Source organism: Vidua chalybeata, chromosome 12 (genome assembly GCF_026979565.1).
Source record: "Vidua chalybeata isolate OUT-0048 chromosome 12, bVidCha1 merged haplotype, whole genome shotgun sequence".
Lineage (NCBI taxonomy): Eukaryota > Metazoa > Chordata > Aves > Passeriformes > Viduidae > Vidua > Vidua chalybeata.
This window is the reverse complement of record NC_071541.1, coordinates 13,138,054-13,164,858: the sequence shown is the minus strand read 5'-3', so window position 1 is coordinate 13,164,858 and position 26,805 is coordinate 13,138,054. Positions and strand designations below refer to the sequence as shown.

General features: G+C 35.3%; 1 protein-coding gene across 1 annotated transcript in view; it reads right to left on the bottom strand.

Moving 5' to 3' along the window:
- Nucleotides 1-590: 590 nt before the first annotated feature.
- ERC2 (ELKS/RAB6-interacting/CAST family member 2) overlaps nt 591-26,805 on the bottom strand; it is a 297,125-nt gene continuing 270,910 nt past the window's right edge. The window contains exons 19-20 of the mRNA XM_053954051.1: nt 14,631-14,762; nt 591-617 (exon numbers count right to left, since the gene is read on the bottom strand). Coding sequence (XP_053810026.1) covers nt 591-617; nt 14,631-14,762 — 159 coding nt within the window. The remainder of the gene's footprint in view (nt 618-14,630; nt 14,763-26,805) is intronic.

Genomic DNA, 26,805 nt, shown 5'->3' with positions numbered 1-26,805 from the left:
GGAAAGAGTATGTCTTGCACAGAGAGATTATACTTCCCTTACTAAATATCTGCTACTTGTTTTAAAATTCCACTAAAACATTTCAGCTAAAGAGGTAGTCTCATGTTTTTCTATGCATATCATAAATTCTATTCTAGTAAAACTGCATGCTTAATCTGTGGCAAAATTTCTTAAGTATCAAACTTTCATACACATTCTTCAAAGATATTACAGTGCTCTTACAGGGATTTTAGAGAAGGTACAGCAAATTAATACTAGTTTAAAGAACTTACCTACTGAAAAAAAGAAAATTATCTAGACAGATACAGATACATGTCTTTTAAAGTTCTGTATTCACCTACACCTTTAGCCACAATAAGTTATGAAAAAAAATGAAACCATTAGACCATTAAACCATTAGACAGAGTTTCTCATTTTTCACTGCATATGAGAAAACATCCTTACAGCATTCACAAACACACTTGTCAAGAAACACACAGATCCATGCAGTGTAAAAGAAAACATAACAATTAGACTGCAACATGAAAAAGAGAGAAAAGAGAGTTTCTCACCCCTCAAAACAAAACTGGAACTTTGGTTTCTAGGAACGGCTATGCCCATATACCCTCCTCATCATCCTGTGTGCCAGACATGAGGAGATGCACAGAGAAGGTGTTGGCATTGGAATGAAAGAAAGAAAGAAAGGTTCGTTACTTTGGTGCATATAAAATACAATTTTCTTGGCTGTTAACATGGCTTTTTTTTTTAATGTAAGCCAGTGAACACAACTGAACAAGCTTGTGTTACATGTACAAGAATCTGCATCTATAGCAACCAAAAAAACAACAACAGTGATGTAAATTTTTTTCCCTCCCAGTTAAAACTGTGTAGGAAGATGATTATAAGATTAAATATTAAAAGATTATCTATTTTTTAATTGCATGTAATTCAAACCAACATTGAGGGCAATGAAAAGGTCAAAACTTTAAGTAAGAAAAAAAAATTAATCAAATTGTCTTACATTTTGTTAAAAGATACAAAACTGCTGAAAAACCAAAATATTTATCATTAACAAAGTAAAAATAGACTTTTCCAAAATGTTATCAATTAAAATATCTTTTCAACACATGTTAAACACTGCACATTTTTGGATGCTATTAAATAGTTCTTCCCCTTTTTTCCAGTTTTGAACCATTAGGTTTATTCATTTTGAGTTTTAGGGATAAATAACATTAATGACAAATACAAAAATTCATAACAATTTCTTGAATTTGCTTTTAAAGGGGGTTAATTTATGGTAGATAAGTTGAAACCAGAAAGTCTTTCTTCACATTTATTCTAAACTTGAATTTAATAATAAAATACATTTTAATAAAATCTAAAAAATAAACATGAACTAAACCAGGAGACTGAAATGTTCTTCCCCAGACAGACTGAGATTGCAGTTTTACAATGACTCTTTATCTGTACACACAGAGATGTGCATGTGCACAGATATCTCTATACACAGTTCTACTGTGCCCAATGATGTGGTACTCAGCTGCTAGAACTTAGAGGTGCATAGCAGTGGTTTTCATTTAACTCTGGATTTCAAAATCAAATAAAATCATATCATTTTAGCTATCCTTAAAATTCACCCATTAATATCTTAGAAACATTAAAAAAATCCATTCAATAATTTCAAAACCTTGAAAGTTAGCTGGTGTAACATATTGCTGGCACTTAATTAAGTCTAAAAATTTAATAAAATGAATGGTAATTAGTTATGATTGAAATGGACAGGAATTTTAGCCTGAAAATATACACTGCCAGTATCACTACTGTTCCTAACCCATTCTTGGAATAAAAAAGAGCTCCCAGATGTCAACTGTTATTAAAAACCAGATGTTAAGATAGATGTCTTGCATGTTGCTGAATTAAGTAAAGAAATCTGACAGTCCACTATAAACTTAGCTATCATTTAACACAGAAGAAATGTGGGTAAATTTTTTACAGTTAACTTGGAACACATCTGAGTTATTAGATCTGCACAAATACACCAAAAAGCAAAGGCAGAGTAAGGCCTGAATATCCTAATTTATTTTTGAAACAAAGGCACAGATTCTGTAAAACTTCCAATGAGCTGGGTTTGCCTCACTGGAAACACAATTATTGCCTCTGCATTCTGCAGGAGCCACTCCTGGTCAGACCCACTAATGCTAATTGAACTGACTTTCAAGTTGACAAGAGTTTTTGCCAGAGTAAAGGTTGAAGAAAGAGTGAAGGATTTCTTTTCCACTGAGTAGTTTGATCCTCTTTCACTAACATAATACATTAGGTTAATCTTTGGTGATATCCTTAAAACCAGCAAGAAATCAACAAAATGGACACTACAACTGGTTTCAAAGTGACTCCTCCCCAACTACACACTGCTGGTTTGCTGTTTAGAGTATTACAATTCTTCAAACAGATATACATTCATTTTTACTTCAATCATTTGTGCCATCTCCTTTTGGCAGAATTCTAAAAGAGTTGAAAAATCAAATATTGTCAAATATTTGTAAAGAGTTTTATGGGAAATTAAAGACAAATATAGTTTGACACTGATCCTGATATACAAAAAGCAATAAATTAAAAGCTGGAGCTCAGTTAATGTCAATCAACGTGGCTTTATTGAGCACCAGCCCTGTCAAAGTAACTTTCTATCTTTTCCAATTACAGAGAGACTCTTTGATAAGGTAAGTGCTTTGAAATAATATGCTGAGATTTCTGTAAGGCATTTGATTATGTGCCACGTGACACAGTGTCAGAACAATTAGCTCTGTACTGAATGAATGTTTGCTGGAGAAGGAAGGGGACCCATAGATATCTTTCTCATCCCAAACTTGTTCCATATTCCCATGATCTGAAAGAAAAGCTTAACAGTCTTCTTGGAAAAGTGAACAGATGTGGAATTATCTGAAAAAATGTTATCAGACACATACACATATGCCTGAAATCATGAATCCACTATCAAAATTGGAAAACATACAGGGCAGGCCTAGAAGAAAGGGAACCGCTTCTGAAATCAAGGACATCAAAAAGGTCTTTACAGGTCATGGTGGAAATGAACACGTGGTACAATGTTGGATTTACCAAGACAAATACAGGCAGAGAGAGAAAACTCAGAACTTTTACTGCATCTCTAGACAGTAGCATACGACCATTAAGAGAATTTCACATCTGGTCCTCATGTCACACTCTTGTGAATATTTGAAAGACTGTAAACAGATCAGGAAACAGCTAGAAAGTTATTGAAAAATAAACTTGGCAGTGAGAAAAAGGAGATTCAACCTAAATGATCCCTCAGAAAACATTAAAGGATTTTCTGATCATTATTAAGTAACATAGAGAAAAGGAGACAGATCTTTTCTCTAGTAAAAAAACATCTAGATAGAGATTTAGAGGATGTAGTTACATTGCAAATACAGGATATATTTTTCAGTAATTTGTGATTTCTGGATGATTTGAAGATTTCATATCAAGTCTTAGACACTTTCTAAAAGAGATATTCAAATGAATGTTAAAATTATAGATTTGATGAAGAAATTATTGAGTAGTCTACATTATGATCACAGTTCACTTAACCTTCAACAGCTACAATTAATAAAAATCCTCTTCCATAATTTTTTCCTCACATGTGTTTCAATGAAAATGTGTGCCATGATCCATCTTATCCTGTACAGAAAAATTTATTACATATTTTCCAATCTTTTTTATCAGCAATTTCATAAAATTAAGCAGTGTGTTCTGTCTTGACATAAAATTGAAGAATAATAATTAAAAAAAAAAAAAACAACCAAAAACAACACAAACAATAGCATCGCTGTATTTTAAACTTTTAATACTAAGAACAACCTCAAAACCAGTCTCAACTGGTGTAAATCCTGGCTTACAGTTATAAATTTTTCTTTGTGGATAGAAACAAGTACCCAAAAGCACTGGATAAAAAGCACATAATTTTGTAATTTTGACAGGTTCCATGAATAAAGCATTGTATCGAGAAGCTAAGGTTTGGTGCCTCAGTGCAAACAGATAATGGAGGGAATACAGAATTCTTCGCTGAAGTTCTGAGACAAATAAAATTCACTACTTATTTTTGCATTCTTGACACACAGTGAAGCAAAATAAAAGCTGCAGTTATGCCTTATCATTTATTAATATTGGAACAGAGGATTCCAGAAGTATGCTTAGTTTTTCATATCAGTGTGTGTATCCTACAGAATCATTAATCTATGGCTCTTTCAAACAATAAACTGCAATCAAGCAATTTTTCATTAATGTTTGTGTACATTAACTGCTTTTTAAACTTGGATCTTTCATTGGTTTATAAGGTCAAGAATAGCAATTCAATGACAAAAACTGCAAAGCAAAATCTCAGTTACTGACAAGCGAAACAGGAAAACACCCAAAGTTTGAGAGATACCATTTGACTTGAGAAATTAGTATACACACTTGTCATAAAATTGTAAACAATTTGGAGTGTTTAAAATATTGAATGCCTTGTATTTTTAGGACAGACACCTCTGCATCTGATTTGGACCTGTATTTATAGTAAAGTAGAATAATCTCAAATAATATTAAGGCTTTTTACAAATAATTGATTTTATTTCATATTTTTGGGTTTTTTTCTTAAATTTATGTGCTGCTATTTAGTATAATTGCCTAATATCTTAAAAACAAGTATCTGCTGTCACTAAATGTGATTTACTGCTCTGATCCAATTGCCACAAAACCTCAAATATGGCTTCAAAGTATCCAAATGAGGAAGTTAATAAACAGTGGTTGGAAAACACTACACACAGATGTAGAAGGCTTGTACAGAGATATTTTCTGTTTTGTTATTGGAGTGTATCTCAACGCAAGCTTTGCAGGCAGATTTCTTAGCCATCAATTCTCTAAAGCTCATCAGTGTCAGCAGTAAATTTGAGACAATAGCCTTCAGGTAACAGGGGCTACCTCACACTGCAGGCTAGAAACAAAGGAGAACTCTAACCATGGTCTACACAATTAGGTCTATCTACAAAGTTTTAATAATCAGATGCCAGAAATTGTCAGCCCAGTCATTGCTGTTCTGCATGTGGCGTATTCTTGATCACTGGTGAACATGGAGTAGCTGCAGGAGGTAATAATTGTGTTCCAACAGCAACAGCTCTACAGCCCCTACAATGGTCCTGAGAGCCACCTCTGTACAATACCCCTGTCTTGGGGGGTATTCTGAATTAATTTTGCCCAAAACTGTTCCCTTTAGCAATTTCAGTGTTGGAGGACGTCCTGGAATGTCTTTCATTTAACTTGAATCAAACAGGAACTTGGGGTGCCCAGTCCAGCACCACATCTGTATATGAACCATATGCAAGAAGTGGGAATGACCAGGAGGATTTGATTCAAATGATTGATTCTTGATAAGAACTAAAACCCTAATGTAGGTGCACTCAAAGACTGCAAAAGTCTGCATTACTATGTGGCCACCTCATGAAAATATGTGTATAAAACTTGGTTAGAGCCCAATCCCTTGCACTCCTGTGGCATGCAAGTATCTTTATAAAATCTATTCTTAAGAAAAAGAAGTCCTAATCTCCTTCTAGCTTTCGCAATACAGGCAACATTAAAAACTTGATGAGTTAAGCCTTTCTGGCTCTCTTCCCACAATAGGAGACCCTTCCTGACAAGGCTCACCACATTTCCCTTTCATGTCCTGCATGCTAAGAATTAATGTCTTAACTCAGGTTAAATAAATCTAGTGATAACCTGCTCATCTCTGCAACTAACTTTCTGATGACTGATTTACACTGCTCTCCTTATTATCTACAGCCTCTAATGGGTCATTAAACATGTAACTGCTGGCTCTGAACTGTGAAATTGTCCTACTTACATTTACTAATATTAATTTTCCCTTTTTACAAAGAAATCTACCTGCTATGCAATGACATTTCTTTCAAATCAAGACCTTAGTCTAAAAATCAGCATCTTTCAGAGCTTAGAGAGACTTTCATCTGCTGCTCAGTTTCTAGGAGCAAACACAGCTGAGGACTAATCACACAAACTCTCCATGCACAGAACAATTTACTACAGAAGAGTTTTGTGCATGAATGATTTGAAGAACTGAGCCTGTAGCTAAAAAGTGCAAACACTAACAGTGGATTCATTTAAGTGTTTGGGGCATAGAGCTTTAAAAGGTCTTTATTTTATGTTTCATTTGTATATTCAAAAAGCTGAATAAATCTTAAAAATTGCTTCAGCAATATGTATTTATGTCAGAGGTCTAGTTTCAAAGTTATCCATAACAGAAGGGGTCACAAGTGACCATGCATCACCCAGTTATGAAAATGGCCTTAAATCCCATCTCACCATTTGTTCTATTTGTATATAGTTGGGTTAAAATCAATCACAAATATGGCCATGGAGGAAAGCAAAATGTTGTTTCTGACCATTTACTTTACAGCACCCAGACCAGCGTTAACATGAATAAGATGTTTCACCAGATACTTATGCATTCTAAAGTTTTATCACTAGATGAAGCGGAAACTCAATGCTTCTTACAAGAAGTGGTCCGTGAAATCAGATTTGCAATGCAAAAATTTATGGTCCCCTTTGTAGTGAAAGCCTGTGACATGTTATCTCACTTAAGTAACCAGCGCCAGATATGCAACTTTTGTTATCAAGTTACTGTCTCCCAGAAATGCATTTTTGGCTCTCTCAGTTGGTCTAAAGACCTATTTTAGACTATGATGGTGGCAGATAATTTTTCTACTAAGAAATGTAAGATAAATGTAAACCTCTATATAAGTGTTGTATATTATAACACACACATTCAGGGGAAATGAAGGGGAGAGATTTCTACAGCTAAACATGATCTCAAAAAATTCTTCCATATGTGGAAAAGACTGGAAAGCTAACATATAAATATAGATATATATAAATATACACACTGTTCAATCTGTATACATTTATATCACATTCATTAAACCTCAAAATATAAAATAAATTAATTTCTCTAAGCAAAGGAGAAGTATAACTTTTCAATGTGAAAAATTCATTTCCTGGAGTATCAAAGACAGCAAAACCTATTTCCTACTCTTTTTTTTTAATACAACTCCAGTTTAGCTGGTCTTTTTGTAAATTAAAATTTAATATAATTAAAAGACATTTAAAAAGTAGCCTGGCTACAGTATAATTGCAATTAGGAGGCAGGAATAACAAAAGCATTAATAAATAATTCAAATTTCCATTGGCTTTCACTTTCAAGTGAGAAATCTTGAATAGCTCACAATGTTTGTAACTGCAAAATGGCAGCAAATCAAAATCAAGAACCAGAGTGTTCCTGAAAGATAACTTCAGATTCAGAGATACTCTTCCAAACTTCAAGGCTCTTTCTTTTCTTCCATCATGAGTACAGTGTAACTCACAATGATCCTTACGTTTGAAGCCAAACCTCAAAATGTGGGCAAGCCTCTGTGGAACACTATTTCAGTTTTCTTCTTAGGACAAAGTAGACAGAAATACCTGGATAGATGTCAGGCAAAATTTTCAATATCTACTGAAATAAGCACATGATAACACTGAATTTTGGGAAATGCTTAGACAGAAGTTACTTCCTCATTAGAAGAGAAGTATTTGCTATTCAGTAGCTGCTTATAATAAACAATATAGCTATGAAAACTGTATACAACTTAAATGGAAAATTGGTGTTTAAAAGGTGACCATGATACAAATAGGATTTTGTTGCATTCAGTTCAACAAGTCTGAACAATGTGCAATATGAATCACAAGTTCTTTGTTCCAGAAGAATAATATGTGCAGCAAAGATGAAAAATTAGATGAAAGATTAAAAATTTGAAAGCATTTATCTGACTAATTTGCACTGCACTTTTGAGTTCTCAAAACACTAATTCAGCACAATACTAGTTATTTACAGTGGATATGTCTGAGATTGTTTATATTGAATGTACTGACAAGCAAACCTTGCCCTGCCCAAATTCCTAAATTAAATAAATCCATGTGACTCCAATGAGCTTAGTGCAGGCTCAGCTCTGTGCTAATGCAATTGCGTGCTGCCCTGCAGCTCGAGGCACCAGCAGAACAAGTTCACATCCATTTGGGGAACAGACAAGAGCAAGCTCACACCTGCCTAAAAACAATGTGTAAACATACAGGATAAAGAAACACACAGAATATTAAATAAAATCTGGGTCAGGGAGGAAGGCAGTAATTCCAATTTAGTGCATTAGGCAGCTATATCATATCACTCCTTTTATGTAGGACAGTGTCATTGGTTTTCTCCTTCTTTTTTCTTCTTTCTTTTTGAACAACTAAAAGACAAAGTTTCAATGATGCAGAAAATTCCCAAACAAGATATTTCATTTTCCCAGGTACTAAACTTCTGCTTTGACTGAAATTTCTACTCAGAGTCTAAAGAAATTTGAAGAATTTTATGCTTTTCAAATAACCATGGCTATTTGCATTAGCTAAAATACTCTGTTTTATGTTTTTATGGCTGTTAGGTTTTGTTCTTTGGTTTTCTTTTGGGGTTTTTTTTAAGGAAAAATCTCAGTTTTGATATTCCTGAGGCCTGTTCAGGAGCTTGAGGTTGGCAATTTTCCAGGGTGGCCACAGAATACAAGGCATTATGCTAACGACCAGGACTGCCAAAATACACAAAGTAGCATGATCTCCCTTCCCCTAAAATTGCATATAGATCGATACAGTGATTTGTAGATCAGGATCCAGACGCTAAAATAATAATCATTGTTTGACTGTCCTGTGGTTCTGATTTCCAAGTCATCCACCTCAAACAAAATCCCATCTGACCTATTCAGAGTTTTTCACATATCGTCTTTCAGCAACTCCAAGGATATTTAGCAGTTCCAGCTGATGAATAAGGACTTGTTGCCAAGACCAGTCACCACTTTACAAATCAATAAACACTTTTTTTTTCAGAGCACATGGTCTTCTTCAAAAAGTTAGTTTTTAGTGGCATACACCTACTTGGCGACAGTCAGTTTGTTGTCACGTTTCACGCATCACTGCATGTGATTTCTTTTCTCAAATGCTGGAGTTTATCAGCATACTTTTAAAAAGCCTGTTTAACGTGAGGCACATTTAGTAGTAAGACAGCTACAGGCTCCTTCTGGAACAGTTGGCTTTGTGACTGGAGGAAGGAAAGCTCCAGAGATACAGCCTGCCCCATCTCTGCCCTGATAAGGAGGACTTTTCCTGTAGATAGAAGGATAGTTCAGAAACCTTGAACTACCTTTTAGGCCTCCTTGCTGAGATCTCAGAGGAACAGAAAACTTGTTGGTGAGTTTGTAACAAATTACTTCTAAACACTAAATCTTGTAGAAGAGCCATCAAAAATGTTTTAAGTAGGAAAAAAATCTGTGTAGTCAGACAAGATTAAAAGATGTAAAAGGACATCTTTTTACATTCTTAGGCACCATGTGACATTCCATCCTCAATTATAGCTTCTAAGAATAGGGCCAACTTTTTGGAAGGTGTCCAATTCCTAAAGCACACCCTATGATACTCACATTTTTCTAAAAATCTGATTATTTTCTATGAGCACATAATCTCTCATAAAACAAAATCAAAATATATTTGTAGCCCTGGTGACCACAGAGTAAAGCATTCAGCTTTGAATCCACTACAGCTCAGGTATTCAGGAAACTCTTAGGAGATTAAGAACACTGTACATTTTATTTCTTTTAAAATCTCCAGTACTGTGGGAAGTAAGAAGATTTGATAGTTGTTATAAGCATCAGGATTGGCAATAAAATCTAAAGTATGAAAATTATTCAGATATTATACCTCCAATCTTACACTATGTTAATGCAGAATCAAGTTCTTGCCTATGACCTCTCAAATAGCCTAATTTCCTATTAAGAATGCCATCAGACTAACTTAATCTGAGACACACTCATGTCAGATTACCTACACTTCTTTTTTCCTGTAAAGATGCCACTTTAATTTTGTAATCAATTACAATTTTTTACCAAGTAGTCCATAAGCAGAATCTTGAACTTAGAACATTCAACCACATCTTAATGTTCTCATGAAGTTGGAGAAGTCCTGGGTGATAACCAAAGGTTGCTATTCATTATGTGGAGACCATCCTGCAGTTAGAGATTGGTCATACATGCCAGTAAGTTGAGGACTGTAAGGACTTTGAACAGGGAGTGAAAAATGCCCACAGAAATGAACAGTAAGTGGATATGGGTGACTAAAGCTTCAAACTCAGAACAGAAAACAAACAGAGAGGGTCTGAGAGGCTCCAGAGATTAGAAAACCAAAGGGAACGAGAGGTCACAAATTGACCAGAATTGTGGCTAGCAGGGCAGAATTCTCTGTGGCTGGTAACTCACAGGCCTGTTCCCATCCTGAAAGGACACAACTGACAGAAGGAGGGCTGCCCAGTGAGGCAGCTGTGGCAGGGAATACAAATGTGCTGATTCCTAACAACTTTCAACAAGAGCAATTTGCTTGAGCAAACAGAGCACACAGTCACTGATGTGACACATGAAGGCACTTCCTACAAAACATTTTCTATAAAAGGAAAAAAACTGAAAGATGATGTGGGCAACTAAGGCCAAGACAAAAAGGTTTTAAGAAAAAAACAGTAAGGATGTAGAGGTGAGAAATATGAGTTGGGGAGCTGGACAGTAGGGTTTGGGAGAATCTGTGCTGTGAAGCAAGAGAGCTGCAAAATCTGGAAGCTCCAATTTATTTAGCCATGGGGGTTTTTGTTCCAGATAACTCCTGGATGCAACAATCCAGATTAGATTACTGTAATGCACTCTACAATGGGCTACATACTACAATTCCTTGGAAACTGAAGCTAGAGGAAAATGCTTGTTCAGCTCATTTTCATTCTAGGAGTATTACACCCGCGCTTCAGGACACACACTGACTGCCAAAATGTTTCCAGGTGGAAATTAAGAAAGATTGCCAACTCTCAAGCCAAAACTGAAGAGAATAAATTTAAGATTTTGTGCAAAGCTGCAAAATTTTTTTTTTCCGTTTTTTTTTTTAAGACTAGTAAAAAATTGTTAATATACATTACTGACATGGCAGCACTCAATCCCCAGAAATTTATGTCAAATAAAAATCAGATGTATCAAGATAACCAGAGATCACATCATGACCAACTGTAAAAATACCACGTGTATGGGCAGATGAGAGTTAGAGTCTTCCTACTCTTTATGAAGTTTCCTTACAACTTGACCAGAGTTAGGTCCAGACAAGAATGGCAAAAAAAATCACTCATCTATGCCTCTCCCTAGAGAGTAAAAAAGGAGGAAATAAAGGCTAAAATGTCTGGAAATTTGTCTTTTTTTCCTAGCAGCAGCCAGAAGACCAAAACACAATCCATTGTATGTAAAAAAAGGTGCTCAACTAGTTCCCTCAAAAGAAGTCAGAGATCCTGTTCTTCACTAAGTCTAGAGTCATTCTGCCAAATGCTGCCCTTGGCAGGATAAGAAATCAGGTAAGAGTTATTACAAAAACATAATAATTTATAAAATGTCAATACTTGAAGAGAAAAGCTTCTCATAAATATTATGCCTATTTCAAATAGGATGTGCATCTTCCAAGGTCTTCCAAGGACCTCTGGTACACCTTTCTCTTTACAAAGGGTACAGAAAGATCTTATTCTTTGTTGCAAGAATGCAACTGTGCATGTACATACTTTACAGACATAAAATAGCATGCATTTCTCTATATAAACGTGGCATGTGGATTACAAAATACAGTATTATCTACAGAAATGAAGAATGTTTCAAATTAACTCTGTTCAACTGTCTCTGCCTCTCAGGAAGGTGGAAGAAAACTTTCAAAATCTCTCCCTAGCATTCACCAAATTAAACATGCACAACGTCATCTCCTTAAAAAACTAAGAATGCCCTCTGATGATTTGCAGGCTTATTATTTTCCCATCTTAGTCTGTGCTTTTAAACCACATGTTGGATTATAGTCACACACCTAGAATCTGTGTGTAATGTTGAATGGGAAATGCAGGTTTCTGTGGTACACAGAATGAATACTGCAAAGAGGGGTAAATAACAACACAAAAATAAAGAAAAAAGTAAAAGCCATGATTGAAAAAAAGTAAGATAAAGCAATGTCTAGAGTTCACTCATGACTACCCTCGACTGTGCTGTTTTCAAAGGTTATTTCAGCAAGGATTTTGCTATGAATCTCCTGTTTGCTTTCTTTACATGTAAACATACACTAGGCTAATCCATTGTTTGCAGAGTTTGTGGAAATTCTGGGATGACAGCACTTCAGAACACCTATTCTAAGTCCAACACAAGCTGAAATAAAGCTCTATTCATCTAACCTGTTCTTAGCAACCTCCAAGAAAGGACCTTCCATTACATGCATATGAAAGAATGTCCACATTTTATTTCCACTTACAGATTCATTAGACTCATAGTGAAAAAGTCTTCTTTTAAAAAACTAACCTAGTTATTCCTGGCAAAATTGAATTTACTGCTCCTAGCCTTTCTCCATTGGGCACTGGAATACAATTGATCATCGTCTTTTTCACAACAATATTTTATGTATTAGAAGACTTATGTCTCCCCTTTGGTACTTTCTAGACTAAACAAACCATGTTCTTTAAGCCTTCCTCACAGGTCATGTTCTCTAAAACTTCTATCATTCTTGTTGCTCTCCTTTTGTCCCTTTCTACTTTGTCTATGTTTCCTAAAGTATGGAGATCAAAACTGTAAACAGCTTTTCAGATAAGCTCTCAGCAGTGCTCCAAGGAACAGAATAATTGCATCCTGCTTCTTCTTCAGTATTATACCTATCCTAGAATTAGATCCAACTTCATTGCAATGGTATTCCACTGTGCAATTTAGATTCCTTTTTCCATGCTATTACCTCAATAGCATGTGACTTCTCCCCTGTAAGCGGACTTGTCTTTGCCGAATTTAACATTACTTATTCTAGACTTTCTCCAATTTATCAAGACTGGAGCAGCTTATTGAGCAGCATGACTTCTCCTGCTGTGCTTGGAGTTTCTTACACCTCTGTTCATGATCAACAATATTAATGGCCTTTCTATTTCACCACTGAAATAATCTCTAAAAAAAATACTCCACAGAATCAGATAAAGGATAGACCTCTTTGAAACCCTGCTGTAACTGGCCCTCCTGTCTGAAAATGAGCAATGGAAAATTTGTCTATTGGTTGCACACCTAACTCATGGTAATCTCATTATTATTTAAACTAAAAAAAAATATTTTTAAATAAAGCTTTTATTATTGCAATTCATTTTACATTAGTTATTCATTACATTACAAAATTATGTATTTATTGGCATTTAACAATATCTGGTGGGACAGCATTAAACACCTGATGAATTAAAAGCTACCACTTTCTGCTTTAACCACAAAACCAGTTACCCTATCAAAGGAAATTAGATTTGTTTGATATAATTTTCCTTGGCAAATTCAAGCAGACTAAATATAGGATGGGTATGCTAGACCTGCATTCTTTTGTAGAGAATGGCCCAAAACTATCACCTAGGAAAAAATCTGAGAGTACAAGTGCTAGTAAATACTAGTAAAATAGCTACTATTTTATGTGCTCTATCTTTAATCATGCACCTATTTCCACTATTCATATAACATCTCAATGTTCTTGAATATGTTTTAATACTGACCTTCCTTATGTTCCTTATCCATTCTCTTCCCTAAATAAGCTGTTACCATGCATTGAAAAGCACTTGACTAAACGCTAGCTCTTACATTGTCTTGTGCCTCAAATTTCTTTCACAGGTTCAGGTTTCTTAAATTAGTTGAAAACAGTGTCTGGGTTTCAGTAACACTGTGGTGGTTATTACCTGTTTTTTCACATCTCTTGTCTTCATTTTGATTTTTTTTTTCATTCCATTCCTTGTATAAAGCCAAAACTTTTTTATTTTACAGATATTTCCATACAATTTTTCCTTCTTTTATAAACTCGGCCAACTTATCTCTGTTAATCAGAAACAGAACCAAACCAAGACAGCAAGTCCTTAATTCCCTTCTCCTCTTTCTGACAGAAAAAGTTGTTCTTAACATGTTCCAAGAATTGAAATGATTATGTATTATGTTGTTCAGATTCATGGTTTGTGGTTTTGGGTTTTTTAATTTGTGTCGGTATCCAAGAAATCGTGTTTTCTCATTCTTACCTGCTCCTGACTCTAACACAATTCCATCGGTCACTGTAAAAATGTGTAATTTGCCTCTTAGCCTCCTTCTCCCAATTAAGTAGTCCATCATACATCCCATTATATTTTCATCCCTGTTTTTCCCTTTTATTTCTACCCAGACATTATGAACTTATAACCTATTTTAGTATCAAAAAATGATTTTTCATATAAAAGCAATGTTAAATTTTTCCTCAGGCTCCTTCATCTGAAAATGAGTTACTGGTTTCTACAGACTGTTTTTCTACTCCAGAAAAATAAGGCACCAGACAAAATGCCAAAATTTTAAACTATTTCAGGACAGAAATAAATACCAGAGCTATTAGCTTCAGTTCAAAGAACGCACCATTGCTTATTAGTTCTTTGGAAAATTTATTTTATTCTGAAATAACAAAATAACAAAGTTATAAAACTGAGGGTGAAGAAAGAGGTGACCAACCTGATCTGGAGAGGGTCTGTGGTTGTGTTGTGTCCTCCCAGGAGACCGATGGTGGTGGTGGTGGTGATGGTGGTGGTAGTGGTGATGGTCATCATCATAGTTATCTGCCATCAGCTTCATTCTGTTTTGTGTCTGTTTAAAATGTAAAGCAAGACAATTTTATTGCATGTTGGAATGTATTATTCTGACAGTGTTTTAGGAATCTCTTGGCTCTGGGGGTTTTTCAGGAGGTTTTTTTTGAGCTGAAGGATCTAAGAATAGAAATCCAGACTGCTGGCTCACAAAGGAAAGGAAAGAGAAATAGAGAAATCAAGTATGTGAACACATCCTCTGTTTCAGCTTTCACATGCATAGAATGACACAAAGGCCGAAAATTAAATGATGACGGATGATGTGTTTGAAGGGCAAAGGATATTCAGCTTTTCTAAATATATTATTTTAGAGCTGTTTCCTATTCTTTCCAGTCTAACATTATGTCTTAGCAATTAACTTCTTAAATCTCTCTGAAAGGAATAATAAGTGTACTTCAAACATTTACAGTTAGCTACCAAGGCATGTCAGCAACAACCACGAATAGTTCTAAAAGTTCTATTTTGGGGAATTAATTTTAATTGTACACTGGGATCACTCTGCTAAACAATAAGTAAAACAAATCTGAAAACTAAGTGATAGAGACACAGACACTTACAGAAATAAGTGATTATGGAACTTGACACGTTACTGAATGGAAGTCTAAGATATAGATCTTGAAAAACAGATCAACACTTCAGCTACAGCTGTGTGCAGATAATAAAATCTATGTCACCATGGGATAACAAGATACATTGCTGCTCTTTATCACTTTTACAATTATTCCATACCATGAAATACATAGACTTGAATAATTCAAACCTTGCTCATAACACCAAAAATATCTTACTACCAATAGTCTGACACCAATGGATACAGTTGTCATTTTTTTGTGGTACCAGGACTGAAGACTCTCTCAGGCAAACCTGTTAAACCGCAATCAAGTTTTAATTAATTTTGCACTAACAAAACCCAGAAAAAAATGCTGTCAACACCCAAAGATCTCTTCCAAAATTAAAATAATCAGTTACAATTAATGACTGAAGGAAAGATAGCAGTCTTAGCTCACTTGATGTCATGCTCCAAGGCAGCAGGATTCATGGTAACCCCATTGAGGATGGGAACTAAACACATTCCCCAGGACTTTGCCCAGATTAATGGGTTCCAAAGGACCAAGAGAAGCAGATGAATTTGAACACAACTCATTTGTTCAGTATGTTCCCATATTAACTGATCTAGCTGCCTTCCAATGCCAAGTGTCCATGAGATAACTCGTGTCCCATAGCTAGGATGTGGTAAATTTACTTCCAGGACTGCCGTAATTTGATTTTCCTTCAACAATTCTATATCAAAGTCTCTGTTTAGAAAATTTCACTGGCAAGTATATTTTCATTGAAAATGCAAAACTTGGAGATTGCTATTAAATTCCCCAACTTTAATGTTTTTTGCTGAATTTGAAAAGTGATTTGAAAAAAACAAGCAAACTAAATATTCATATTATATAACATTTCAAGTATAACAAAGTCTAATGCAAGGAAAACAGCCACACAGTCCTAGGAAGTCCTGATGTACCTTTTCAGCAATTAATTTTTCTCAGTTGTCACAATGTTTCTCAAGCACTTCACATGATGTTCAATAAAGGATCAGAGAAAACTGCTTTACAGGAGGGGAGCTGTATTCAGTTTAAGTAGAAACAACCAACTAACCCAACCAAACCCTCAAGGCATCCCCAACAAAAAGACACAGGAAACATCACAGGTCAGATGTGCACTGTCAGACTTTCTGAGCATCTCCATAGCACTGTAAGAGCACTTTCTCATTATGGTATAGAGTGAGAAGAATCTGCACAGTTGGAAATATTTTATTTTCTCCCTCCCAAATACAAAGATGGCAGAAAACAGCTGTATGAATTTCAGATGTGACTTTCTACGATTTTGCTAAAAGTATCATCTCAATCTGAATCATCATGGTTGGTCTGCTTGTCTTTAGGTTCAAAGAGGAAGGCCTTTTGAACAAAAGAGTGGAAAAGATGGAGAATTAATAGACAAATAATAAGCCACTTACTATAAACACTGTCATACTCTGCCTCTTTGGGGAAGCTCCTAAAATTTTATTAGTTTATTTTCTTATCAATGAACAGCCTTAAATTTCCTACCTTTTAACTGTATTCCATAAAGAATGCAAAAGTTAAACAAGATGAGATATGCAATCCTAGAAGTGTCCTCTGTAATGAGGTGTTGGGGATTAGGTGTGTCATGGGATAAGAACTGTAAATGAATGATGTCATCCTTCTAATTTGGTGCTGAAATATAAATAAACTACTTCTTATGTTTCTTCCTTTTGCATGCCAGATTGCAGTAAAAAGTGCACACGGAAATGTTAATGCTCTAGTAGCCTTCCTTTAGTGTGCCTGTTCAGGAAGCAAAATATGCAAGAAATATGAAATGAGAATTTCTTTTCCACTCAAGTACCCATCAAACCATCTAAGCTTCATCATCACTTGTAACTGCCATCAATTTCTTAAAATGATGCAACTTACCTGGCAAAATATTACTTTTAAAAGCACTTTGTTTTTATTTGTTAGCTCTTCAACTGATAGCAGATATAATTTTGATGTTCTGTTTGTCTTTTGCCACACTTCCACACTGAACTGTATTTTACAGGTATGCTTAGCTTTGGCTTAACAAGTACAAACACCTTATGATTTCAAACTTTCAAAAGCAAGATTTTTGAGGAGGACAAGCAGGAGGATTTCTGGAGAAGAACAAAAGTAAAGCTATCCTGAGGAAGAGTACAATCCTTTTCACATCCTTCTAAACAGAAATCTGTAACATCACTTCTGTTTTCTCCCGTTGCTAGCTTTTGATATTTAGCAGGCTTTGAAATGCCAACTATATTTTTATTTGACGAAGGAATTAATGAACCACATTGGAATTTGTTCAGAACCCCAGGGCTTCACACCCCTACACCTACATACAGGCACACACAGAAAGGTGTGTACGTGTTGGGACACTGGATTATCAGCCAGAGGAAAATCCTCATGGTCTTGGTGCCAGAGCAACACATTCAGGGAGTGCTTCAGTGCTGCCTGAGAGGGGAAATGCCACACAGTGACCTGGCAATTCCATCACTCATTTCCTGCAACATCTTCAGCATGCCTGAAAAGTTCCTATTCAAGGACACCCAAGACCTTTTCTTACATTTCTTTAGAAAGCACAGCACGTTAGTCAATACTGACATTTCTGGATGATCAAGAAATTGAATCTTGAAATAGACAATAAATGAAAATTAGAGTGGTGATCACACATGCATTCAAACTGTGTAATATCTAATGTGCACCACTGGTTACTTTGCACAAGTCACACCTTATCTGAAATAGTTATATTGCACAGGTCAAACTTGTATTCACATTCTCCTCTCACACCTGAAAATGGGGTTGCAAAAACTTTACATAGCCACAGCTCTGACAAAAAAAATTGTCATGCTAACAGTTATTTTTTAAAATGTTTGGAGAACAACAGGCCCACACCTGAGAAGGAACATGTTTTAATTTGGTTTTATATTAGAAAAGAAAAACATGTTAACTTGTAAAATGCAACAATTAATTAACTCTATCTCCTAAAGAACATGTATGGCCTTATTAGTTCTAGCCTAAACCGTGTCCTCAGATTTTTTTTTGCTCTCAATTTATTGACTACATTCAAAAAATACTGCATCCATTTTGAAATAAAGGAATGATCGAGGAATTAAAAGCAGCTTAGATCTACTTGCACAGGTATATTAACCCTTAGGGCTTGAAACAGTTGTCTTTGATCATTCAATATCACTATTTGCTAAGCTGTCAAGGTCATGAATGGTATGTGTAACTGAATTTTTAACCCACTTACCAAAGAATTTATGACCTAGCACTGCAAGAAAACTGACAGCTATTTCTTGTCCTCCTAAAATTCTGTTGAGTTTAAGGAAGGATATACCAAAGTGAAATGAAAGTCTTTGATTGACTGGTAACAGACTAAATAGCTTAACAGCAATCTGTAACTGTAAAACTGTAATATTAAAACTGTCTTTTACAAAATATTTTAGCAAGGTGGCAATAGGGAACTATGCTTTCATCTGTCATCTGGATCAAGTTAACAACGAAACTCTCATAAATGAGGTTCAAATGAGGAAAAATAGTCAGATTTTTTGCTCTGGGATATAGGTGTAATACAATTCAATAGCTATTACTTTCCTTTGCATTTTCTACTCAATCTTTTTTCATTTAATGGAATTTGAAATATTTCTAGAATACTCACTTTCAATAGGGTAGGATTTTTCCCTATATGAGAAGGAGGCAGATATAAAGCCTGCAAGCTCTCCTGGAGCTATCCTGGGATCCATTTCTTAGAGCACAAAATTTAAAATCTAGAGACACACATTCTAGGTTTGATTCTGCAATGGCCTCTTGCTGTCTTTAATAACACAGAAACTCTTTTTCTTGCAATTTCACTGCTTGAAAATAATCCCACATTCTAATTCCATTCTAATAATTCCACAAAGAACTCTGAAAACTTCATGAGGCAGGCATTTAGTTCTAGTCTTCATAATTTTTAATAACAGGTGACTTTATTTGAGTTTTTTTTCTCCTGACACAATATTTTAGAAAACAGAAAAGGGCAATGATCTAAAAAATTGCATTCTCCAGACTACAGAGTTCACCAAGTTTATCCAGAAGATGCATGAAGGAATTACTGGAATAAATCTAGATTTAATGAAAAAAAGTTTGCTAATTAAGCCAGCTCTGGCCTTACTCTCTCCAAATAAAATGAGTTTTCACATTAGAACAATATTTTTGCATGTTCTTTGAAAATTGTTGTTGTCTGAAGAGAAGGGAAGAATTTCTTACCATTTCTACTGCTGCACAACTCAGAAATCACAAACTGCCATGGAATACAATTTATACTGGATTTGCTTTTTTGGCAAGTTACAGTTCATTAGATGTTGGACAGCAAATGCTGCACTTGACCTCTGAAGGTCACACCCCTGAAGTTCAAGAAATTACACTCATCACTCACAATCTTTAAAGGACTATAAAAGTTTGCATAAAATCATGACTAGATAAAAACAGCGTATTTTCTTATTAAAAAAAAAAACCAAAATAGTACAATAAAACAATGTAGATTACCACATTTGTGTAACAGGAAGACAGTCTTGGAAAGTAGCTACAAAAGGTATTTGAGAAGGCACCACAGAATCCTGTGCTTGTAAGTAACCCTTACGGTGACTTTTGATAACAAAAGAGTCACCACAAGCTACAAAGAAAACTAAAATTAAATGCCATTTAAAGCCTGTACTTCCATAACTTAATAAAGTTTACTAATCCTTTTTTTTTAGACCCACTTCAGCAAGTTTCCCTTTATTCCACTTCTGTTGTCTCATCAGAATTAAATATTTTTCTGAGATCAAGAATAACAAGTTCAAGTTCCAACCTTGGAGCCTCTAAAAATCATCTTCAACCTCACTGTCATTGTTCCACCTGCTTTTAGCATCTCAAGCCTATAGAGATACCTTCATCCTGCACAAGTGATATGAAAAGAAGCCAAAGAGTGAGAATAATTTGCCACCTAGAAAAGGAGAGATTCCTTTGCAAAGTTTCAGTATAAACTTTTGATATACTTTGGGGCACTGCTTCACTAACTATCCAGCTGTAGAGGAAAAGAAAATTCCAAGGCTATTGCTAGAACGCCAGACCTTGAGACTGCTCCATTTTTAAGAGTAGCACTTTCCTTGAATCCACATGATGAAATGAGACAAATTGTTAAAACACATCCACCAAGTATGGTTTTGACAGAAGGGTCGTTTTTCCACAAGCCAGAGGATCTGTTAACTGGTTATTGCTCTGAAGGATCTTTGCCACTATTAGAGCTGCATGGAAGAAGTGGATTTAATAGACTTCCAGAGATTGTATTACTTTATGCTAATTATTCAGGCCACTTTTAACAGTGTAATACTAACAACATCATGCTAATTATTTCCAAAATAAATTATACTCTTGTCTTCAATGAGTATAAATATACAATAATATTCAATTCAGGCTTCTTTGTTGCTTATGTGGGGAGGTTTTAGACACCAAGAAAACTCCAGTGGGAAAAAAAATGAGGTTAAGACTCTTAAGTTTGCAAGCACTCATCAGTAAGTGAAAGATAACAAAAATATTGCAGTATGTTAACTAAGCAGCAACTGTAAATCTAAGTATGATAATCATAACCGTATGGGTGTTGGAATGCATCACCATGGGGCGGCGTTATGTTTTACTGAGTGCTTTAATTATGCATTTTCTTTTTATAACATCCCTGTAATGTAATCTGTTCTTGTATGCTTACTCTTAACTACATTTTAACATGGGTTTTGGTGCTTTGTTTCCTGCCTCCATTGAAGAACACAAATTTTTCCCTGTTAAAATTCCAAATGGGCTAATAAGCATGTTTTTCTTTTCCTGTTATAGTGTATGACTTGTCTTGGAAAGTGTGAGAGACAGGATGCATGCAGGCTCAGAGTGTGCATGATAGCACACTGCAGAAAAGCTTGGCTACTCTGCATTTAACTCTTTTTAGGTTTTACCTCATTAGGATAAGACTGTTCCACACGATGTAAGGAACACAGTCAAGTTTTCATGCTAAGAAAGTACACATATTTTTATTTTTCATATCTATATTTACTTAACTCACATGGTATTTTTACATTTAAATCTTAGAATTCTTATAATCTGTAACATGTAACCCAGAGCAGTTGATGTTCAGGCCCTGTCTGCCTTTGCAGGACAGAAAATAGGGTTTAAGGAAGGTATATTCTATTTTCCAAGTTTTCATTAAATCCAACATTCTACCAGGGAAAATACAAAATCAATGGACTAATTAATACTCTGACTCCTCTGCAGCACTGCAAAGCAACTTCTATGTAAATCTTTTCAAAGACTCAGGTCTGGTAATTTAGTGTTGAACCTGAGATAGAAGCTTTACAGACACTTCAGTTCTTTTTTAATTAGAACACTATTTAACTGGTATGAACAACCATTACACCTGCTGCTTTGCCAGATGACAAAATGTGACTGACTTACCCTGAAAGAAGTTACAGCTCAGAGTAAGCCTCCCTCTTCACAAGCTGAAGGACAACAGCCTCCCAAACACCAGCTGGGATATTGGACACTTGGCAGACAGAGACAGGCAGCACTTCCAAGTGCCAAGCAGACACTTATCTAAAGTACTGAGGCCAAATTTCAACTTTTCTGACACTTGTGATTAAACAAAGCTATGCTGAATAGAACATGGACCATCTGACTTTTTTTGTGCATTTTCCCGCATTTAGAACTTGTGGTTTTGAAGTCTTTTAAAGCTCTGTGAATTAAAAGTATGGCTTGAAGCGCAGGAAATATCTCGTAATAATACAGCATACTCAGTAATGTATAGGCTCAAGTCATGCTAAAGTTATTTGTCTGAGTCGTACTACTAACCTGGGTAATTACATAGAAGTATGTAAGAACATAGACACAAAGCAGTGGGTTAAAAAGCATAATTAAAGCTCTGAAACTGTAGCTGCCTGAGGACATCTCAGGCCAGGTCCTACTAAAAACAGACAAGCAACGGAAGAAGGAAGGTTCTCTTTTTTTCCTTTTTACAACAGGAAATAACTCATTAGAAAGATACTTCCCCATAATAATTATTTAAAACCAGGCATGAATCAGAAACTTCAGCAACTAAATAAGGATTTAGAAACTGCAAATCTCTGGTTGGCAGCACTGGTCATTTTTCACCATCTTTAATGTCTGAATAGTGAGTTTCAGCTGTAAGTTTTACAATTTCAATACCAAGCCCAGGTGTCCCATTTGTATCATATAGAAAATATAGCTTAAGTTGAAATTCCTACATTTATTCCATTGTATGCAACAAAAATTGCTAAATAAAACATACATTTCAATACATGGGTTGTATATTTAAATACAGACTGAAATTGTGATAACATCACACCTTGATATGCTTAATAGAGACCCTTTATATATCACTAATTTCTTTTTGGTGCTGGACTGTAAGAATTACCAGTTTTATCCACAATTACAGCATCAGAAGTATCTGACACCAAGTTTCTACGGTATTTTTTTTAGTACCTGGCTTCTTAGCACTGCATTTGAGATCAAGTGTTAAACTATATTTAGTCTTATTATCATGGGGTATGTTGCAGTAGAACATAAGGATTTGTTTAAAACATGTCACATGGAGAAAAATCCTTTTGGTTTGGGAGTTCAGACTGTTATAATGGGGATATTCACTACTCTTATTTGAGGTACTTAATAACCATTTTCACCTACCAAGCAAGTCAGATCCAGAATTATAAAAGTTCCAGTGCTAATATATATTATTATTTTATATCTGCATTACCTACTTTTTCCATTTAAGATTTTCAGTCTCAGTGAAGTTAAACTATTTGTCTGAACAAAGTTCTAGGGAAAGTTCAAGACCAGATTATCACCAGTGAAAAAAAGGCTTGAGCCATGGTGCGGCTTAAATTGTGACACAGATCCTTCAAGAATCAAAAAACTCTGAACAGAGAACAAACAGAAACAGATTTTAAAGCAGGAAAGGGCTCATGTACCAAGCCTTTAGTGCTTTCAGGGGCTGACTGCTAAAGGCAAAAGAAGCCCCTCTCATTGGAAAAGGTTTCTGTAAAAATACCATGCAAAAGATTTGGATTCCTGAGAGCATAAGGAGGAAAAAGTGATGCCATATCCAGCTATGACCCAAGTCCATCAAATTTTATAATATAAATTGTCAAATCTTACTGAGAATATGTGAAAAGTGTTACGAGAGCACTGCCAACATTTTCTGTATTTTTCCAACACAGAATGTCTTTTGAATCAACTAAATCATTCAGGCAAAGGCTTTTAGATCCACTCACACATTGCCTTGCCTACCTTGTGGCCCTCCAGTGTTAAGCTACAGGGAAAAGTGGCACTGCACCTCCACCCCCACAGGAACCTGCACTGGGCAAAACTGAGATGCAATCCATTTGCAATGACTGTCATGACCCATGCTCAAAAACACAGATTAAAAATCAGGTTAAAAATTAGGAGAATAAACCCCAATGTTAAGACATGCAGAAATATTACTTTAGGATATTTCTACTTAATAGAAAAGTATAAACTAAAAAGATTTTTAAGGTAGTAAGGCCACTGAATGCCTTGTATTGCTTTACATGGGATCTGAACAGCCACATTTAAAATCAGAGAGTAAAAGCCATTTTCCTACATATGCTGAGAACTTTTAAGGAAAAAACAACCAGGCTGATTAGGAAATTATTAGGACATCTATTCTTACCTGTCCAAAATAAACAATGAACCTGTGTAGTGTAAGTGCAACAAAAATAAAACTAAAACTTAAGGGCCTCAGACTTCTCTTTTGTTTAAAATTAGGTGCTTAAAGCTTGAACAAGACCAATATTATGAGTAATGGTAAACAGCATAAACCCAAAAGGTAAAAAAGAAGCAGAGTGGCCAATTATGTCTGCAGTACCCCTGTGAATGGCTTCTTAACATATATTCTACTCACTGTGCAGTAATACTGCACAATTCAACTGCACAATCAATGTCTGTCTGAAGCAGATCTGTGTAAACAGCAGCAGCAATACAATAACAACAGCAATAACAACAACAAGAATAAAATGATGTAGTGCTATAATACTCACAACCTATGAAATTCAAGGCAATCAGAAAGATTAAATTTGTATAGCATCAGAAACTGAAGCAACAGAGAATAGGAACCAACCCCAGAGTTGCTGCTGTGCACAAGTGCTGCAGATAACAATGTCTGTAATGACACTGTAAAAAAACAGTGCCTGACTTTTTGGCTCCCACACTTGTTAAACATATAGAGAGCTTAAATGCAATTAATTAATTCACAGTGCTGCAGAAAAATGTTTCGGGCTGCCAGAATAATCACAATCGCAACAACTTCTAGTAATATTCTTTTTTTGATACAGTAAAATAAACCCTTTCAATATCATAAAATACACAATGTAGTAAAGCTGAATTAATCAGGGAAAATACAACTTAGGGTATTTTGTAATTCTTGAATGCTTGATGTTACCACCATAATATCAGAGTAGCAAGGTTTCTGAAGTATTTAACTAGAACAGTATATGCAATGCAACACTCTGCCTACAACTCCACTTTACTCATTTGCTGGTGAAAGAGCTTTTTAAAATATTTACAGGGTAATTAGTCAGAATTAATTCTGTGTATTGCATGCAGGAGAAAATATTGCTAGCTGTTAGTTTGCTGAGGAAGTGTGATTACACACATTTTTTAAATTCCTTGATTGTTTCTCACCCTTTTTGTTGCATTAGCAATATGTTGATGTGATGAAATATAGAGCAGTGAACTAAAAAACTCTGCCAAACACCAGCTTTGCCTCTGGCCAGAGTATTCTGTACACCTGCAGCCCTGAAAGCACTGGAAAGGTTTCTAATTTCATGTTTTGAGAAGAAAAATAAAATGCTCTTAAGGAGTTAGAAGACCTTGCATTTTGGCCAACTGCACTTACATTTTTGGCACTATATCCTGGAAGTGAAAAGAGACAACTGGGACATTTTCTCTCAGTATCCAAGTTCAGGATGAATCAGTAACATAGCAGTGTCCTCTGCTCTTCCCAAGAATCTCTTGAGATGTTCTAAAAATTGACTTTTTAGCTAATTATTTCATGAAGGATTGCATCACTGTACAAATTTATCTAAAAATACCTTCTCAGAATTCTCAAAAGGAGTCTTGGCCAGGGTGATTATGCACATTATGTAATCACTCAGCCAAGCCCACATGGTAATTTTGTTTAATACTGTATTACTGAAAGGTTTTTTTCTAAACCTACTACGAAGTTCTACAGCTTTCAAAATATAGCATTTGGTGTACGAATCAAAGCAATGCCAGTGGTCTTGTTTTGCTGGGAGTGTATTACAATGCTTCCCAAATATTTAGGCAGTAAACAATAAATATTTAACTGACAGATTGCAGCTGCTAAATTGTATTTAAATAATTACAATTAAATGTTTGTTTCTTGTGAGAAAATGTGTTTGCAACACAGAGGTCAGAATTATTACTACTAATTTTACAGCTGAATACACCATGATACAAATAATTTTTCTAGGTTATCTAGGTTTTGGCATAAAAACAATTCTCTTCTTCCAGCTTAAAAATAACAGAACTTTTACTTAAACTCACACAGTCACAACCCATAAAAAGATGGCCTAACTCATTCATATAAATAACATTTTAATCTTTTAAATACGATATGCCTATCTGTAGCTTTTTTAAAATAAATCACAAATATTCCCATTTCCTGACAAAGGCAGAATATTTTGCTTCTCTAGGATGCCTCTTTTTATTTTGCAGTGTGAAAAATTGTGAGAAATTATTTTAAAATCAATGTCCTAATAGGGGTTTACAATGCATTTGACATTCACAAATGCCAGAAAATGTGGATATATATGAGAGGAATATAGATTTTTAATCATGGACCAACATGTTATTTTGCCTCTCAAAGCAAAAATTCCTCTTACAGTATAGATCAGGGATGAATTTAGGGCTTTATGTTAATGTTTAACATTATCTAGTGATTCACCTTCTAATATTTATAAATATTTCTCCTTTGATGATCGCATTAGGCTGGAAAAGTTGGGCTTTTTTGAATTCTCTCTTTCAGCAGTGCAACAACTGTGGAAATGGAGGATGGGACAAATAAGAGCAGAAGAAAACAAACAATGCTGCAGCTGAACATTCACTGAGGTTCTCAAGAATCAGAAACAGCTCAAGAGAGCATCTCTCAAGGACACAGAGGAACTGAATCACACAGGGGGAATCTGCCACTGCCCCCTGCCCAGCAAAGTCAGAGCAAGCCTTTGTGCTGGATGCACATGAGAAACCTTTGGGGGTAGACAGTGGTCCTCCCCAAAGGGATTAAAGAAGTATGAGTGAAGTCTACAACCTCTATTATCAGATAATTCTTAAGTGTAATAAAGGGGTGACCTAGTTAAACCACATTCCTGTTCCTGGTGACTCTTTTTTTGTGGTGTCTGAGATAACAGG